Genomic DNA, 20633 nt, shown 5'->3' with positions numbered 1-20633 from the left:
TCTCCCGATGCGTGATGAAATATTTTGCAATGTTTTTTTCAGCTTCCTTTAACACAAAACCTATTTGCAAACAGATATTCCTAGTATGCTGCTAATCACAAAGTGTGCGTACTTTACATTAGCATCTATAATAAAACAAACATATGTCAATTAACAAAGGAATTGTCTTATTAATTAAAGTCACACAATTAATGGTAACAGAACAGGTGCTGATACTACCGTGATGACCGTAAATAATTATGACAGATTTGGTAAATAGTTTTGCTCTTTCGGTATATATATTATTAGAGTGATTTTCTAGACACCTCAAATATATTTTATTTTTCTAAATCTTGATTTGATACTGACGGAGGATATGCTGCACAAAGATGAGACTTTATATTAAATTATAGCAAGTTTTAAAGATACAGTTTTGAAGTGTTTACATGTTTAAAAACACCCATATAATGCTATGTATCTCATAAACCAAATTAAATGGCTTGGTATTCATTGTCTCATGTTTGCTATAAAGTTGCAAACGGGTTTCTTAATAACTATTTTTTTCTGGGTTATACACTATTTTTTTACGATGTTAGAGATGATACAAGATTAGAGACAAATCAAATTTGTAATTATTACAAAGGGGATTGGTTTAAAATAGATGTTGATGTGTCAATGAGACAGAAACAAAAGCACAAATACCAAATTATAGCACGAAGAAGTCATTATCAGTTTAAACGATAGAAATATAAGCCATTATTGACACGTTTAGAATTTCCTTATTATTTGACGTGATAGAAAATCCTAGTTTGTCATAATTTGAATTGTGTGGTTGTTTTGTTGGTGTGTTTCGTTTTTGTTAACTCTATAGTCCGTCGGAAATGAATAACAGTATTTTACAATCCAAACAATTTAGGCCCGGTTTTTGATGACAGAAGGTCCATACTGGAAAGTTGTTATAAATCAATACACGATACTGGATACATGAACGTTCACATACTTTATTTTTTCCATCCAACATATATACAGTCACAGTTCATAAACAATATTTACAAAACAGTAATCATGGCAAAATACATTTACCCGCCGCTGCTCGTAGATCGAGAGCGGGGCGAACCGGAGCGTCACATGGTTCTTTCTATTTTTCTCTATCCCTTCTCGTTCTCAACGTAACCTTTATAAAACATGATCATAGAAACGTTTTGACCAATGAAAATAGAAAAAGGTACTTATAAACAAATAGTTTCCAAACAATGAAACATTTTAAAAGCAGATTTAATTAAGACTTAGTGTTGATTGACATTATTCACTCTATATATATACAGTTTAGGTGTTGACAAATAAATTACATTGATGACCATTGTTGTCAAAAAGTATTCTCACGACATAGTCTTAATCTTAATCCATAAATATTTCCTAGTAACGCTAAAACGACTAATACATGTCTTTTATAAAATTATTTGAAAAATAGTTAAGAATCTTGTTTTCCGACTAAAATGCACTTCTGGCGTAATAAAAATATTGAAACTAAATTACTCATAAGAAATAATGACTTTTGATACCAAACATGACTCAAAAAGAATCAAATGCAAAATTTCACAATTTCATGCATTTTTACAACATGACATTATGACATTTATGCATTGCAATTTATAACAATTTTGAATAATGTTATTTTAATTTTTAATCTTTATTTGCAAAACAGATAAAAGCCAATTTTGGTCATGGCAAATACATAGAATGAAATTCAAAACAGTGTGGCTTTGGCCATTGATTGACACATTAAATTCATCCATTGACTGGGACAATTTAGGTGAACGTTTGTATGTAACGACCATTGCTCACTGTGTACTTTTTAAAGACACTTAAACTATGGGGTCACCAAAGGTTCTCAACACCTTAATAAAGAAATTCGAAAAAATTAATCAGAAATAACACGATGTTTTGATTTATATCAATTATATAAATCAAAACATAAAGGTTATTCCTGATTAATTTTTCGAATTATTTTATAATTAAAGGCGTTAAGAAACCTTTGGTGACCCCACAGTTTAAATGTCTATCGTAGGTACGTCGTGAACAATGGTCGTTACAGACAAACGTTCACGTAAATTGTCCCAGTCAATGGATGAATTTAATGTGTCAATCAATGGCCACAGCCACACTGTTTTGAATTTCATTCTATACAATTCAAACATAAGAGAAACTCGACAATACTAATGTACAGGTTAAAAACATTTATTTTATCTCCTTTCCTCAGTTCTAATGACTCTTTGATAAAAGAAACAACTGTTTGTATATCATTTGGTGTTGATGGATTTAGTATAAACACGAGTTTATTAGTTAAGGCGAAGTGTAGTAAAATTGACATATTTTTCTATGTAATATTCTAGAAAGATTTCTCTTTTATATTTTTATACCCCACGCAACGAAGTTGCGGAGGGTATAATGTTTTTGACCCGTCCGTCCGTCCGTCCGTCCGTCAGTCCGCCCGTCCGTCAGTCCGTCAGTCCTGTTTCTTGTCATCGCAACTACTCTCAAACCACACAACAGAATTTTACGAAACCTTTTCAGATAATAAGGACATACCATGTAGTTGTGCATATCGACGGGAAATTGCGATTCAATTTTTTTTCTAGGAGTTACGCCCCTTTGAACTTATTTACTTTAATGTATTACTGCAACAGTTTGTCATCGCAACTCCTCTCAAACCACACAACAGAATTTCACGAAACCTTTTCAGATAATAAGAACATACTATGTAGTTGTGCATATCGACGGGAAATTGCGATTCAATTTTTTTCTAAGAGTTACGCCCCTTTGAACTTATTTACTTTAATGTATTACTGCAACAGTTTGTCATCGCAACTCCTCTCAAACCACACAACAGAATTTCACGAAACCTTTTCAGATAATAAGGACATACTATGTAGTTGTGCATATCGACGGGAAATTGCGATTCAATTTTTTTTCTAGGAGTTATGCCCCTTTGAACTTATTTACTTTAATGTACTACTGCAACAGTTTGTCATCGCAACTCCTCTCAAACTACACAACAGAATTTCATGAAACTTTGTAGATAATAAGGACATACTATGTAGATGTGCATATCAACAGGAAATTACGGTTCAATTTTTTTCTAGGAGTTATGCCCCTTTGAACTTATTTGCTTCAATGTACTTCTGCAACAGTTTGTCATCTCAACTCCTCTGAAAACACACAACAGAATTTCATGAAATTTTGTAGATAATAAGGACATACTATGTATATTGACAGGAAATTATTATTCAATATTTTTTCTTATACTTATTTAATTTCTCCAATGACAATGTGGGGACGTGGGGTATGTGAGCGTGCTCACTAAGGTTCTTTAATTTTTTCAATTTTACAGTTAAAGAAAAAATGGAATTCATCGTCTAAGATATTAAATATTTTACACTTTCTTTCGTTCTTTGTTTTTTTTTGTCACGATATCGTCCAGTTTCTATTAATGAATTTGATATTGTTGATCGGGATTTACAATGTTGATTATATGCAGTGCATGTACATAGACATTTAGAAGACATTCAGGATAAACATTCTGCCAGGGATTTCTAAATACGTTTATAAAGTATTTCAGAATAGTGATCCCTTAAAAAATCTATTAAAAGTCAGCATCATTTTAAATATTTTTCAGTTAAATACTTCTTTTTTTTTACTTCCGTTCTATACACCTCATAAAGAAATCATCAATCCGTGTTCCTCCTGTTCGTCACTTCTTATATGTATTTCCTGTTATATATTCGAAGACTTGATTTAAAAAGCAGATGTATCAAACATTTTATTTTCCCGTTACAAAAATGGTGTTTGCTTTGATGTTTCTGGGTAACAGAAGTTAACAGAAAACTGATCCGCAATCAGCTGCAGACAACCATATAGCATAATACACTAAGGTTATGATGTTATCCTACTTCACAAAGAACATAAGTGTACAATGCAAATGTTGTCTTTTGATATTTGCTTTTTGATCCTTTTTTTACATTTCAATCAGAAATATAATTAGTGCATTTACTTTCTGACTTTTAATATCAGTATGACCATACTATTTGTATGGTACTAAGTAGACTAAGCTACAATTCACTTTTCTTTTATTTATTTCTAACTATTTATATGTTTACTAAAAACTGTCAGTATACTGATTGCCCCTGCAAATGTCAGTATAATGGTAATCTGTTAGTTATAGCAGTACAATTGTTAAAGGGGCAAACTTGAAAACAAGTTGCTTACTTTAAAAAAAGGAAAGCAATACGTGAACATACGACTGCTGACTACCGGGTTACCAAATGATTGTTGCTGAATTTTGTTTGCATTTAATTCGAAATAATTGACTGTGAATAGAAGTAGATAATGATGATCTTAAACACCTTTATGAAAAATATGTAATTGTGTGCGCACATTCACATGTCAGTTTAAAGTGTGTATATATACAGCTACTATTTGAATATACATTTTAAAGCTCGACTATTTTATTTATTTATTAATATGTAAATCATTTTTCCGATGATAATTCTTTTGCAAATTCCAATTTCTAAAAACCGGATGTATTATAGGAACATACTGTAGCCTTACCAAACAAAAAGGTGCATCACAATGCGGGACTGTCAACGGCAAGATATACAGTTTATTATATCAACACTGTCTTTAACAAAGCAGTTATCAAGGCAAAACGGGATTACGAGTATCTCTCAGTCGACATGCTTATGAATTCAACTTATAACACTCAATGAAATCTTCATTAACTTTGAGATCAACTGCATTTTAAAAGTAAAATTATTGTGACTTATTATTCACGTGAACAACCTTGTATTTTATTCCTCATCTATATGTACAGTATCTTGAGTTTATCAATATTAATATTTTCAATAGAGGTAGAAAAAGAGAGAAAAGCAATATTTCTCGGCAAAATTTATCTGATTTTTTCAAGGACTTAAACAAAAATAAGTACGAAAATGATTTTTTGATTTTTTGATACAGTAAATGAAAATTTGAATTGTCCAATAACCCGGGATGAAATTTTGAAAGCTGTGAAAAAGGCTTAAATAATAAATCACCGGGTGAAGACCAAGAGTGCATTTCTTTCTGACACAGACTATGCAAACGACTAAGCGCGCGCATGTTTTGATCATTTGTTTCTAACATACGTTTGCAAAGTTTACATAAACTTTGACAAACTATGCACTCGCTAGAAATGCGTCGTCAGTTTGTCGTTCGTCGTTTGTTAGTACAAACGCTACATTTGTTTCTAAATCCAACCTGATTAAACGATGTATTTGTTTCTACGTTTGTAAATTTTTTTTACCAACAACATGTGCATGCCTTATTGAAAGTCCAAACGGGGTCAGTAAACAAAGATTAAACGATGTATTTGTTTTTTACTTTTGTAGCGTTTAGAAAACAACACATCCAGGCACAACGTTTACAAAATTTTGGTTAGAAAGAAATGCTTTCTTAATAACTATCATAATGTCAACTATTTTATACTGTTTTAGTAAGGATTTATAATTTGTATAGCAATATATTCATATAGAAGAATGTGGGCTTTTAATACCCCAGTCACACTAGTCCACGACCGCACTACGATCTCTGGTAGGTCGTAGTGAGGTATTCATGATCGTGATGAGCGTGGCAAACTTTGAACATATTAAAAATAATCTTGGTGTGGTCGTGGCGAACTCGGGTCATAGTCGAAGCGCAGTGAAAGCACAGTAAAGCTAGGTTTACACTGCCGATCAGATCAACTCGATGATCCCGATTGTCCAAATTTCCACGACCAAGCGTGACTAAATTTTTGATTGGGTTATTTACGACTTCTACCCGACTACTATCCGACTGTACACGAGCTTAACTCGACCATTCACGACTCATTGAGGATTCAATCACGACTCCAACCCGACCACTAATTAAATACATATTCGGTAATTCCGACCAATTCACTTTACTCGACTAGCTAGACCAAATCAACTATACTCGATCTCAGTCTGATCTCTGCCAGACCAGATCGATTTGATCGTATAGGGGTCGTAGGGATAGTCGGGCATTGGTCGGGTATGTACGATCTCGGTATAAAAACATTGATTTTTTTTGTATATCACCCGCTGCAGCTGAGGAGGAATTAAGTGTTACCCTTGTCCGTCCGTAAGTACCTATACGTACATCCTAAAAAATAGTTTCCGTTCTCTAATTTTATTTTGTTTCAACCAAATTTTATGAAACGTAATACCATAAAACACAGATCAAGTGATCGAATTTGGGTGTCGTCATTCTCCTTTTATATTTAATGCGTTTCCCTCGGTTCTGGTTTGTGACCGGATTTGTTTTTTGTCTATCGATTTATGAGTTTTGAACATCGGTATACTACTGTGCCTTTATTTACCGTTCTTGGGTAATGACTCTCCATAACGTTATATGCAAGCTGGGGGATTATCTGTGTCCAATGGACACGTTCCCCGTTTATTTGGCTCGATTCAGTAGTTCACAGAAGGTCTGAGTAAAATTATACATTTAAAATATCTACGTGGAAATAAAGCAGTTGGATTGTTTTGCAAGGTGGTTAGAGCTCAGATAGACCGGTTAATAGCTGTGACGGAGCACGAAGAGAGCGTAGAAGACGAACAAAAAGGGGTAGACAGCAAAGGGTGCCAAGAAATATTGGTGATGACAAGGCGACCACTGTGTCTGCAGTATAAATTGTAATCACAAAAATACTGAACTCCGAGGAAACTTAAAAACGAAAAGTCCCTGTCAAATGGCAAAATCGATGTACTTAATGTAAAGTAGGACGCTGATTTGTTATGGGAGTTTTACTGTTCTTTTCTTCAAAATGAGATTTGTCACTGAATTAGTACTGATGTTAGATAGCAAAATACATAAATTTTACAAGCCCCTTTTCCTTGCTTTCTTACAAATTAAGCTTACTGTTTGTGTCATATATGTGCATATGTATGTAATCAGTATTTTTCCATAGATCTGATACCCAGTAGTTGAATGGTTCAAAATAATTATTTTTTTTGTATCCATGGCAACAAACTGGTTGTTTTTACTAATAATATTGCAAAATGGGGGTAAAGGTAGCACATATTTTCCAAAAATTTGGCCAAAAAATAGAATTTCAAATCTCCTGGAGGATACCTTTTCTGAAACTGTTTACATAGTCGATCACGAACTAAAAAAAAAAATAATTTGTCTTTCGTCTCTTTTTTTTTTTTATTATATTGTGTCAAAAAGCGTATAAAAAAGTGTTTATAAACATTCGACCGTACGGTGACATATAGTTGTTACTTTCTGAGTCATTTGGTGTCCTGTGGAGAGTTGTCTCATTGGCAATTATACCACATCTTCTTATTTTGATACTTCAAAAATATCTGGGCATACGAAAAATACGGATGGTCAAACAAAAATAGCCCATTAAACAGGTAAAATATAATATTGATATTCTTAAAACGGAGTGGCTATTTGTCCGGCTAGCCGGACGAATTAGTGCCAGGGCTATGTGTCCGGCCACTGCAATACACATGTCATATAATGTGTGTTCGGAAGTGCGTGTTATATTATCTTCAGTAGCACCAGGGGATCGTGTGTAATCCGATCACTGATTTCCAATGTTAAGATCATGGCTTGAAACGGCGATATCAATATTTGTGATAAATTTTGCAGTTTTCGGAATTTGACAATGGAACACGATAGTACAATGTATGAACTTCAAAGAATGATATAATCTTATAAAAGGCACTAAAAAAATTGAAATCACAAAGAAAATGGTAAATAAAGATCATTTATCGGAGAACTATAGAAAGGCTTTTACAATTACATGTCTTACTGAATAAAAATTAGCTTAGTTATATTCCGAAAATGAATCTTGCAAGTAGCCCTTGCAGTGGCATATAGGCGGGGATAGAGGTTCCAAACTTGAAGTGGGGATGTTTGATATAGGATTATGACGGAAAAGTGGGATAATATAATACACGGGACATCAAAGATGGGATCATGATCAGGAGAAAAAAAGTAAAGAGGAATTTGGGAAAAGGAGCACACCGTGTCACCCGACCCCCTCACGCAAATAAAATAAAATCCCCCCTAGAAGATTTTAACAGTCATGTTAACTTTATGGGGGGTGGGGTGGGGGACAAAAATCTTCCACCTCAGTCTCGCTCAAAATATGGATAACTTTAGGTCAAGGGGTCTATACTTCTCTTTGACAGCTACAGACATAATAATTTTCAGGTAGACAAAATCCTCTACGTTAACTTAAAATGCACGAGTCATACACTACCCAAGTTTGTTTTACAAATAATTTCTTCTCTCTTCTTATGTAAAAAAATATGGCCGGATATATATGATTGTTTTCTGATTATTAGATACTAGTATAAAAAAATTTCAATTACCAATAACAAGATTAGGCCCTTACAATAAAGATTACAAACATGTGCTACCCCCTGGTGCTGCTGAAGATGATATTACCTGATTACACGCACACACAAATAGTGACATGCGCATTGTATTGGACGGACAAATAGTCCTGGTACTATTCGTCCGGCTAGCCGGACAAATCGCAACTGCCTTCTTAAAAACTAGCTTTGAAGGCTAAATTAGTCATCAGCTGTCTAATAATGAATTTTAATGAACAATTACTTTCATATTTGAAAAATACTCTGGAGCCAAAATGCAGGATCTACTTCTCTGCAAAACACCTGAGATCATCCTAGGTTAAATTAGGTTTGTGTTGCTAAGTTTTTAATTTTCTATATATGTTGTGTTATGTAGACTTCTGTTTGTCTTCTCGTCGGCTTTCGTTTTTCGCTATGACTGTGTCGGTTTGTTTTCGACCTTTGAGTTTGATTGTTCCTTTTGTATCTTTGTTCTCTCTTTTAAAATTTAACACCACCTTGCAAAAGTATAGACGCGTACTGTACAGGGAGGAATTTGTGAACAGTTAAAAATGAATGGTGACAATATATTTTTGCAGAAGCTCAGTTATGAGAGTTAATCAGAGCTGCACACATTTTTAGAGAATCGTGTAGCAGTCGTCAGTTAACTGCTAGTAGTCTGTTGTTATTTATGTATTATTGTCATTTTGTTTATTTTCTTTGGTTACATCTTCTGACATCAGACTCGGACTTCTCTTGAACTGAATTTTAATGTGCGTATTGTTATGCGTTTACTTTTCTACATTGGCTAGAGGTATAGGGGGAGGGTTGAGATGTCACAAACATGTTTAACCCATCCGCATTTTTGCGCCTGTCCCAAGTCAGGAGCCTCTGGCCTTTGTTAGTCTTGTATTATTTTAATTTTAGTTTTTTGTGTACAATTTGGAAATTAGTATGGCGTTCATTATCACTGAACTAGTATATATTTGTTTAGGGGCCAGTTGAAGGACGCCTCCGGGTGCGGGAATTTATCGCTACATTGAAGACCTGTTGGAGACCTTCTGCTGTTGTTTTTTTCTATGGTCGGGTTGTTGTCTCTTTGGCACATTCCCCATTTCCATTCTCAATTTTATTGTATACTCGCGTATTGTCGGGTAGAGATCAAAGAGTGGTCTAATGTGGTTACGAAGAGATCGTATATTGGTCGAGTTGGTATGGGATGAAACAAATATAGAAGTTGCAGTGATCATGAAGCGATCGGGCATTGATTGAGTTAATTTGGACCACAAATCGTAGAGGTGGTCGTTGATCGGGAAATGATCGGATATTAATCGTGCAAAGATCGAAATAATCGATTACTGATCGGTAAACTATTTGTATTCCGACAAAACTCGATCTTTACATGATCCTTTCCCGATCAATTCGACCCCTTCTCGACGAATTCTCGATATTTTTTTCCAGTTATTGGCTTCTCGATCCTTACTCGAATGTTTTTGACAAATATGGTAGATTTTGGTTGAATGATTTGGAGAAACTCTACGTATCAATGAGAACTAGAAGGAATGATACAGTATTTATATGAAACACGATGTTGACAAAATATTGCTAGGAGCGTAGTAAGATCGCAGTATGAACGTTGTATGATCGCAGTATGGTAGTAGTAAGAGCGTGCTATAATCGCAGTAGGAGTGGTAAGATAGTGTTGCAATCGGATAAATCGAGGTAGGGTCGCAGTGAGGACGTCATGAGCGTAGAAAGATCGTGATAATCGGAGTGAGGTCGCAGAATAAGCGTGGTGAGAACGTTTTATAATCGTAGCGGGATCGTTATAGAAGCGTGGGGACGTAGAAGCAACGTGAAAGAAACGAAAAATTAAAATTTTCATGCCGCTCATAATGAGAGTTCACCACGATCTAAATTAATTTTAGATTGCGGTAATCGTGGTGCATTCGTGGTCTATGACTAGGGCTTCAATTTCAATTAATTTTTTTGTTTGTTTGTTTATAAATATTCTAAATATTTTTTCGGTTTTGAAAATTGTATTCATTGTGTTGATCTGTGTTGACCAGCTATCCTACACGTATTGGTTCATTAATGTTATACATCACCCTATTCACACCCACACTATCAGTTTGCGTTCACAAAACTTCTGGATTAAATGTTAAAGAAAATGTGTAGTCAAAGTCTTGAGGTAGATAGTTTAACATTCGAATCCAAATTTTAGAATAATGTGTGTGATGACGCCCATACGTATTTTTATCCAGAGTATAAATTAATGCATGTACTTTCTATTTATTAGTTCTTGCGCAAAAACACCACGTGCATGTATAAATATTGATTTCACTCGTGAATGCGATTTTTTGCTTTTTTTAATCTAAATTCAGGACACGACAGTAAGATCTTAATATTTGACTTTCATGCACGGTCATCATTGTTTACGGTATTCTGACCTCTATCTGTTTCTCTTTTGAGTCTTTGATGAGTTTATTTGCAACCACTGGGTCGATGCCACTGCTGGTGGAGTTTTAATTCCCTGAGGGTATCACCAGCCTAGTAGTCAGCACTTCTGTACCGACATGAATTATTATTGATATAGTCATATTTATAAATTAATTGTTTACAAAATTATGAATTTTTGACATACTAAGGTTTTTCTACCTCAGGAATAGATTACCTTAGCTGTATTTGGCAAAACTTTTAGGAATTCTTTGTTAGGCCTTTTTAACTTTTTTGTATTCGATCGTCACTGATGGTGGAGTTTTAATTCCCCGAGGATATCACCAGCCCAGTAGTCAGCACTGACATGAATTATCATTGATATGGTAATATTTATAAATTTGCTGTTTAAATTTTTTTTATTTTTTTAAAGTACTAAGGCTTTTCTACCTCAGGAACAGATTTCCTTAGCTGTATTTGGCAAATCTTTGTACTTTGTTTGGCCTTTTTTTTTAATTCTTTTTTTCTAAACCTTTTTGGATTCGAGCGTCACTGATGAGTCTTTTGCAGACGAAACGCGCGTCTGGCGTAAATAAAAAATTTTGTTAATAAACTTTGACATTTTCAAATGCTTAAAACTTTCTACCCAAGGAATAAATTACTCAACTGGTACTTTAGTTGGTCTTTTTAACTGTTTTTATTCGAGCGTTACTGATGATTTTTTTGTAGACTTTACTCGCGTCTTGCGTACAACATTTTAATCCTGGTATCTTTTTATATAAATTGGTTCTTTTAAGAGTATTTTCCAGGTATTCAATAAGCTTCTGAAAATAAGATATTTTTCAAAATCTAGTTTCCGTAGAACATTTGATTTAAGTGAAATTAGGAAATCCTTTAAATTTGAGATGTTTTATTTGACCAGAATAAGTTTCTATATAAGAAGTCGAAATGAAGCTGTTGTGTTATACGAACCTTCCAAAAAGTTGCATGCCACAGGGTTTCACTTAACATGGAAATTTGACTTTAAATTTGTCAATTTCACAGCATCTTCCATAAGTACAGACAGCTTTAATGACGAGTTGAATATTAAGATATGATATTAGACAAAATAGATGCATTCAGATTATAAATCAAACTAAGTGCTTTATATCTCAAATAAAGGAAAAAGGGGAGGAGGGTGGGTAATAGAAACATTAAACCTATTAATTGAGTGTTTAACATGCATTAGATATCTATCACTGGACGATAGAGGATGATCCCATTAGTTAAAACTAATCTTCCTAAGAGTCCTCAAAATAATAATAATATATTTATAAATGTATTTATTAAAGTTGAGCATACACGTGTTTTCTATTATGTAAACAACGTGATTGTGTGTCCGCATAGTGGTCATCTATTGGTGTTTATATTGGATAAACAGGTTTGTATTTTTAAATATATGATATTTCGGATTGGTCAATATTTGTCGCATTGCGTAAATATATTGAGTATGATATTTGTTATGTAAATAGCACGGGATTTTTAAAGCGCGAATAGTTGTCTTGTTTAAGTGATTTAAGATATATGGTCATTCGAAGCTCGTATACCGTTCAGTAAGGCAGCTTAGTCTAGGTAAAGATATGTCCAAACCAGTACTCGATCTGAATGAAGAAGATTTGTGAAGGGACCCCTTACATGGTCAGTCCGAACGTCTTAACGCTTCCAATTCACAAGCTAATCAACAAAACCGTGACTTAGTAGACACTTTTGGGCTTTTTAAAGACTATTTGGATAAGAAACTTGTTGATCTAAAGTCCGACATTCTGTCAGAACAAGACAATTTATCCAAGAAATACAGAGATGATGCTAATATTAAGTTCAAATCAGAAGGGAATCGGATTCAGTTTCGTTTTAATGAGAACATTATGGATGGTCTTAACAAAATCCACAAGGATCTTGTATCTGTTGCCTCCCCCCTTTCTTCTATTACTGGTGATTTGGTGGGTAAACTTAAAGAAAGGAACAAACTCATCAGGATCGCTGATAACTCCACTGGGGGATGGGTTACGGTTAGAGAATATGAAAGTAACGATATCGCCGAAAATGATGAGGACGAGAAAAAGATTCGCCAGGCCGAGACTAGAGCCCTTAAAACTATTAAGGAGAAAAAGACCCGCCCTCAGCCGTATACAGCTAGACCTACTCCAGCAGTTGGAAGTATCGCTACTGCCACTGCTCCTCCTCCAGCTTACGATTTCAGTCGCTATCAAGAGCCATTTCGTACCTGCACTGCACGGCGTGAGCCGTGCCCCATGGACATCTGTCACTACTGCAAGCAGTATGGTCACTGGAGAAGAAACTGCCCACTCAACTTCAAGTCAGCCACAGCTTCTGCACCCAGTTACCAGCCATCCAAACAGCAATGATACAGTTACTGTTAATGATAAGTATCTAGATATAAGTTTGTTATCTTCTAGCTATGAATGCAATAACGACGAACTTGACGAATTTATGTCACAAGTTCAATTTCTTGAAAAATTAGATTTTTCTGCTAGTCATAACTTTAAAGGTGTTAAAGGCAGGCTTGCAAAACATTACGATTTTTGGGTTAAGATTGGAGCTAGTGATTTTGTATTAGATACAATTAAAAACGGTTATGTAATCCCATTTTTAGTGCCTCCCCCTAGTATGCACATGAAAAACAATAAATCTGCTGTTTCTAACTCAGAATTTGTGGATAAAGCCGTTTTAGAATTAGTTGATTCTGGATGTGCTTATGAAGTTCCCTTTACGCCTTATATTGTTAATCCTTTATCAGTAGCCACCAATAAGTCCGGAAAGAAGAGGTTAATATTGGATCTTTCAATTTTAAATAAATCCGTCAAAAAAGAGAGATTTAAATTTGAAGACTGGAAAACAGCTATTCAATTTTTCAAAAGAGGTTCTTATCTGTTTAAGTTCGATTTAAAGTCTGGTTATCATCATTACGACATTTGTCCTCAGCAACAAACGTTTCTTGGTTTTTCCTGGAATGACAAGTATTACTGTTTTTCAGTTTTAGTTTTTGGTCTAGCTTCTAGCCCTTACTTGTTTACCAAATGTTTGAGATCTATGGTCAAATATTGGAGACAAAATTCGATTGATATTGTTTTGTATTAAGATGATGGTTTCGGAATGGCTTCGGATTACGAATTATGTCGGAAAGATTCCGATTTTGTCAAAAAATCACTAAAAGAGGCTGGTTTTTTAGTCAATATAGAAAAATCTGTTTTTGAACCTACCCAAAAGTTAGAATGGTTAGGAATCACTTGGGATTCTGCTCAATTCTGCATTTTTATTCCCGAAAGAAGATTAAATGATTTGTTACAGTCTATAGATGAAATTTTAGACAGATTTTTGTTTTTCTCTGCTAGGCAATTAGCTCAAGTGACTGGTAAGATTATTTCTTTATCACCAGTGTTCGGAAATTTGACTAGATTGATGACAAGATATTGTTACTTGTGCATTGTGCAAAGATTGAGCTGGGATAAATTATTACTAATAGTTTATCCAGCTGAGATTTTGAATGAGCTTAAGTTCTGGAAATCTAATGTGCTTACTTTGAATAAAAAGAAATTGGCTATGTACAGCCCTTCTTCGATAGTAATTTTTTCAGACCCTATTGTCGTTTAGTACTCTATTTATGGGCAAAAGTTTAAAATGGTTTACTGATAACCAAAACTGTGTACGTATAGTACAAGCTGGAAGCATGAAGGAAGATTTACAAAATCTTGCCTATTCTATATTTTGTATTTGTAAAGAGCACAATATATTCATTGAATTACAATGGATTCCCCGCACATTGAATTCAAAGGCAGATTACATTAGTAAAATGAGTGATCATGAGGATTGGCAAATTTCAAATGAATTTTTTGAATTTTTAGAAAGTTTATGGGGACCTTTTACTGTTGACAGGTTTGCTAGCGTGATAAATAACAAGACAAAAAGGTTTAACTCACTTTTCTGGAATCCGACCGCAGAAGCTGTAGATGCGTTTACACAAAATTGGCATGGAGAAAATAATTGGCTTGTCCCCCCTATTTATTCAGTTATACGCACAATTAAACATCTGATTTACTGTAATGCTAAAGGGTCTTTGATTGTCCCACGATGGGTGTCTGCGCCATTCTGGTCATATCTTTTTAATAAAAACTTGACTTACAAAGCTTATGTTAAAGATGTGCTAGAATTTAAAGAAGCGAATAGAATTTATTCAAAAGGAAGTAGTCCGAAGTGTATCTTTGGAACTGAAAATTTTTTATCAACTGTACTCGCAGTTAGACTAGACGCTAGTCTGTGATGTTTCACATGGTCCTGATATCAATTTCGGTATTGCAGAGGCATGGTGAATGAGATTTTACGTTGTACATATTACTCAGGTGAGAATGTAAAAGATGAAGGATTTTTAGCGACATGGCCCTAGTATATTATGTTGTAGTATGATATTGTAGTAGGCACGGTTGATTGTTTAATGTCATATGCATTTTATTATAATAATTTATATGAATACTTGTTTAATTTTCCTTTATTGGGTAACACATTTTTCAGATGTTTTCAAAACAAGAAGATGGATTGATATTGGTTCTTTTCGTCAGTCGCAATCTCCATCCATGCAACTCCTTGTAGACCAGATACCTTCCTTTTGTTTGTCATCTAGAGCAGCCAACACTCAACGACAGTATAGATATGTTTTCAACGCTTTTTGTAAGTGGTGTTTATCTATTAATATTTCAAACACGTTACCTGCTTCAGTTATTTCTGTCGCATCGTATTTAGTTTATTTGACTAACATTGGTAAATCTACTAGCAGCATAAATGAAGCTTTTTATGCTATAAGTTGGGCTCATAGATTAGCCGGAGTTGAGAATCCGTGTAAATCGGATTTGGTTATTTCTGTGAAGGAAGGATCTTTGAGATCTGTTGGACACATTGTGGTTAAGAAAGAACCTATAACACCAGAAATTTTGTATCAAATTGTTATGCTTTTTGGTAACGATAAATCTAATCTTAAAGATGTTAGAATAGCATGTATGTGCCTTATAAGTTTTGCTGGATTTTTGAGGTATTCAGAATTAGCAAATCTGACAAGAAATAATATTGTTTTTCATGATTCGTACATCGTTTTACTGATAGAGAGTAGTAAAACTGATATTTACCGTGAGGGTAGAGATGTACTCATTTCAAAAACGGACAAAATTACATGTCCCGTTAAAATGTTGATGAAATATTTAGATTTAGCAAACATCAAGTCGGACAGTAATGATTTGATTTTTCGTCCTTTATCTTTTTGTAAATCTGTAAATGGTTACAAATTAAGAAATGGGAAGCTTTCTTATACTACTGCAAGAGAAATTCTGTTATCTACTTTAACATCTATTGGATTAGACAAAATGTATTTTGGTTTACATAGTTTGAGGTCCGGAGGCGCCACTGCTGCTGCAAACGCGCATGTGGAAGATCGAATCTTCAAAAAACATGGTCGCTGGAAATCAGACCGGGCTAAGGACGGATATGTCAAAGAGAACATCAGTGAACGTCTGACAGTTACTAAAAATTTAGGAATTTAAAAAACACACATTTGCGCCTTTCTTTGTTTTGTCGAAAATAGCTGCACATGCTGGCGAGCTATTCCTATGTAACAAGTGTTTGTTTTTATTTTATAAATACTTTATATGCGTTTGAGGTGACGAATTAGAATATAAGTACATACAGTATTATAATGATATATTATACACAATATACAATTGTATCTAAATAATAATGAAAAAGAATATTGATTTGTGCACAATTGATGAAAACATTGTAACATTTTGTTTTAAAAGATATGTAAGTGTATTATCTCAGATGGTACCATTAAAACAAAATACATATATTGTTTGGCGATATCTGGCCACAGCTTTTATTCATAATATAGATTCATATGATATATATTATTAGTTACATGGTGTGTTAGTGACCTAATACGATATATATGGGGTCAGTAAATTCCATATGGGGTATTAGGTCACTAGCACACGGTGTAACGAATTTATCTTACCGACTATCTTCACATGTGGTATTTTGACTTAGAGGCCTATCAAATTGATCGAGTCTTCAATACTTAGCATTAAGATCCTACTTCCATTTGTCTATACAGAAAACAAATGCCAACAATAGCAACTTTTTAGCTTTAAATTTGTTTTATGAATTAATTTTAATCGTTAATTACATGTATTAATTACTTCGTCTACAAAACCAACAAAAACTGTCCTCTCACAACACATCTTCGTTCAACGAAACATCCTTTTGATAATGTTACTTTCCAAATTATAGAAGTCAACACCAACGAAAAAGACAAGAAAAGATACAGGAAAGATAAAGAATAATTTAAAACAAAGCATCGTAATTTTAATTCCGTATTATTACATTGGTTGCAATGAATTACATTGATTTCCCAGTTAGATAAAAACCGATAATTTCACATGTGAAATAAACGTGGTTATTTCACTCTCTGACGTCATACAACAATAGGCGTTGTCAAGACGTTGATAACGTCGGATCAAAACAAATTGTCAACGCGTAGGAAAAAGATATAGTTCCTTACATTTTCTACATTAATTTCATAAAAAAAAGCCATTTGCCAATGTAATAAAAAGAATAACTAATCGCCGTATTTGAATATCAAAAATAAAACAACTTGTGACCGAACGCCGCTATGGATTAAACTCGTGCTGCGCACTCGTTTAATCCATGCGTCGTTCGGTCACGCGTTGTCTTATTTTTTATATTCAAATACGGCGATTAGTTATACTATAAATATTGGCCAATGGACGTTGCTAACTTCAACTAACGATTATGTATTTTCAAGGCAGCTAAATCAAAGTGCAACATATACATTGAGCTGCAAAATTTTCTTGTTTTCAAGGCAGCTAAATTCAAGTTCAACATAGACATTGAGCTGCAAAATTTTCTTATTTTCAAGGTAGCTAAGTGCAACATATACATTGAACTGCAAAAGTTTCTTATCATCTACATCCGATTTCACCTGGATAGATAGATGCACGCTTGATAAAGCTAGTTGGTCTAGCGAAATATTGCGTTTCTTCTCATCATTTTGTAAATATTTTAAACATTCTTATATTTACATACTAAATAGTGTGTTAAAATTACATTGTTAGGCAATCTATAATTTTATTTGTGTCATTGCATTAATCTCTGTACTGATTAATCCACACTCCCATAGATTTGTATGTCATGTGCTGCTATTTATAGGCACTTATATATAGATAGATAGATAGATGTATATGTAGATGTAGATAGATATATGGTTGGTTACCCGAAGATAATATGACAACCTTGCAGATAGATAGATAGATATACATGAAAATGTAAAGATGCACCGTGGGATACACTGGTGCTTAAATTTAGAAAACACCGTGGGATAAACAAGTGTAGTCTGTATTATCCAAAAACCTAAAATTTCATAGTTAACATTAAGATTCTATGCAGCGAATTCTGCCAATTACTGGGAATCTATTTATGATGCTCAAAGTTCAAATAAAAGTAGCTTTTCTCAACAGCAAACACGTTAACATCATCAGTCACATCTGTATTACCACTGTCACCGACAAAAACCTGAAAAATAAATACAAAAGAGCAGTATATCGTACAAAAAAGGAGTGTGAGGGCGGGTTTTTAATTTTACCGCTCACGAAATTTAAACAGCTTGCTTGCTGCGATGAAATTCTGTAAAGGACTTAATTACGTCACAGAATATAACGTCCCTCATGTTAGGTAAATCTAAAACATGAAACACAATCCGTCAGTGGCCCAGCGATAACTGAATTTAAGTCTTATTTACTTAAATTACATTATCTCAGATGGTGCCATTTAAACAAAATACATATATGGTTTGGCGATATCTGGCCACAGCTTTTATTCATAATATAGATTCATAAATAATCTATATGATGTTTTGTGAACAACTGTTCAAAAACATATTTACCTACACAGATAGAAATACTTACCAAAACTACACCAAACCATAAGATAGTTGATTGTAGTTGTTTATCATAAAATATAGTATATTATAGTTTATCATCAAATATGTATTCAAGATGTGTAACAATTCATTTCATAAGCATGTTAAGGGTGACAAGTGAAAACCATCTAGTTGAAAAATTTCTCATCTGATTGAAAATCATGATATTTTATCCAGACAGCTAATTATAAAGGCAATAATAGAATTGTATATTCTATAAAAACACAAGTCCATGCTTTGCAATAACCTGGTCAAATTTGAGACCATACTTACATAAGAATTGATGAACCACATAATACATCTGATCATGTTCTTCATCTTATTGTGCAAAAACCCACTATAGAACTACCTGTGTCATTATATTACCTGCTACATGTTTTATCAAGAAATATGGTGGATCCTCAGTTTCATTGTTCTGAGTTATCTTTTAACATGCTAGACAATTATGCCACCACAAAGATTCATTTCAGGCCTAGACCTATTATTCAACCCCATCTGGAGGATGTCGGTCTGCTACAAAAACATACTTACTATTGAGGATTCTACTATCCAAACATTATAGCTATATAGGATCTCCTACAATTCTTGTACGGCAATTAGCTACATGGAAGTATATCGTCGCTGGGCTTCTAAAAAATCGTATATGACTTTTTTGGCTAAAAATACTTTTTGACACCAATGGTCTGGGCGGGAGGAAATCTTTGGTATTACAAAATAGCATACAGTTAGAACAATCAAAATGTGTGAAATAAGACATATTACAAAATTGCCAATGTCAGTTGTTTGTAAAGTTTGCTTCCAAAATGTTGTATGAAAACTTGAAAATCGTTGTAGAATGGCTTTGGGAAAAAAAAAATTGTACATTTCTTTATTTCTGTGAAAATAATAAGTACTTGGATAATCCAGAAATGTCAAAGTTTTTATTTCACTGCTATTTACAAAAATGTTCAAGTTCACATACGACATTTTGGAAGCATGCATTTTGCCCAAATTTTCAAAGCCTGTTTGTGAGATATTTTTTTCTTGAAAAATTTGTAATTTACAACATTTTAGAAGCCCAGCGACGATATGTTACATATGTAATACCAATACAATTTAAAGCATAATTAATCGAGAAATATAATAATTCTTCTGTAACCCCTGTATTCAGTTGTCAGCATTGGATCTCCGACCCTTTAATAATCCTCAAAAACAATTGAAAAGACAGCTTCAAACACACTGAATTCCTACCAAGTTTAACCAACACAAGATAAGGAAATATTTGCTAGACTTCAGCATGACTGTGGTTAAGGTAAATGTAATAGGCCTGGAGTGTTTAATACCTTCTTAAAAACTGTCAAACCTCAATTTTTTTTGGACACATCTGTTAAATTTTCCTAAACAAATATCCAAACCTAGTAACTTAGTTATGTCACAATTTTTGTTGACTGAGAGATACAAAATGTACAAGGAAGCAATACCTTAACAATTCATAGAGAGAGATAGGAAATGTAAACAATAAGAGACTCATGAAAAAATAAAGACTGTCCTCTCTGATACATCTGTATGTACTGGGTGCTATAGTACTTACAAGTAAACTGTTACTAAAGGTATGAAATAACAGTAGAAGCGATCTACATTAAAACCAGAAATGGCTTCGGCCATAATGAAAAATTTGTACCAGATCACTGATAATGAATGTCATACTAAACTCCGAATATATGTGAACTAAAAAAAAAGTTCATATAAGGCTAACTAAGGCCAGAGGCTCCAGACTTGAAATCGGCACTAAAATGCAG

General features: G+C 33.8%; 1 protein-coding gene across 1 annotated transcript; it reads left to right on the top strand.

Moving 5' to 3' along the window:
* The first annotated feature begins 12721 nt into the window (after nucleotides 1-12721).
* Nucleotides 12722-15575, top strand: LOC139512146 (uncharacterized). Its single transcript, XM_071299549.1, has one exon. The coding sequence runs from the start codon at nucleotides 12722-12724 to the stop codon at nucleotides 13220-13222; it is 501 nt and encodes a 166-aa protein (XP_071155650.1). The 3' UTR covers nucleotides 13223-15575.
* Nucleotides 15576-20633: the final 5058 nt, after the last annotated feature.

This window comes from Mytilus edulis, chromosome 2 (assembly GCF_963676685.1).
Source record: "Mytilus edulis chromosome 2, xbMytEdul2.2, whole genome shotgun sequence".
In the NCBI taxonomy this organism is placed as follows: Eukaryota; Metazoa; Mollusca; class Bivalvia; order Mytilida; family Mytilidae; genus Mytilus; species Mytilus edulis.
The sequence above is the reverse complement of the archived record's forward strand: the minus strand, read 5'-3'. Positions and strand labels throughout refer to the sequence as shown.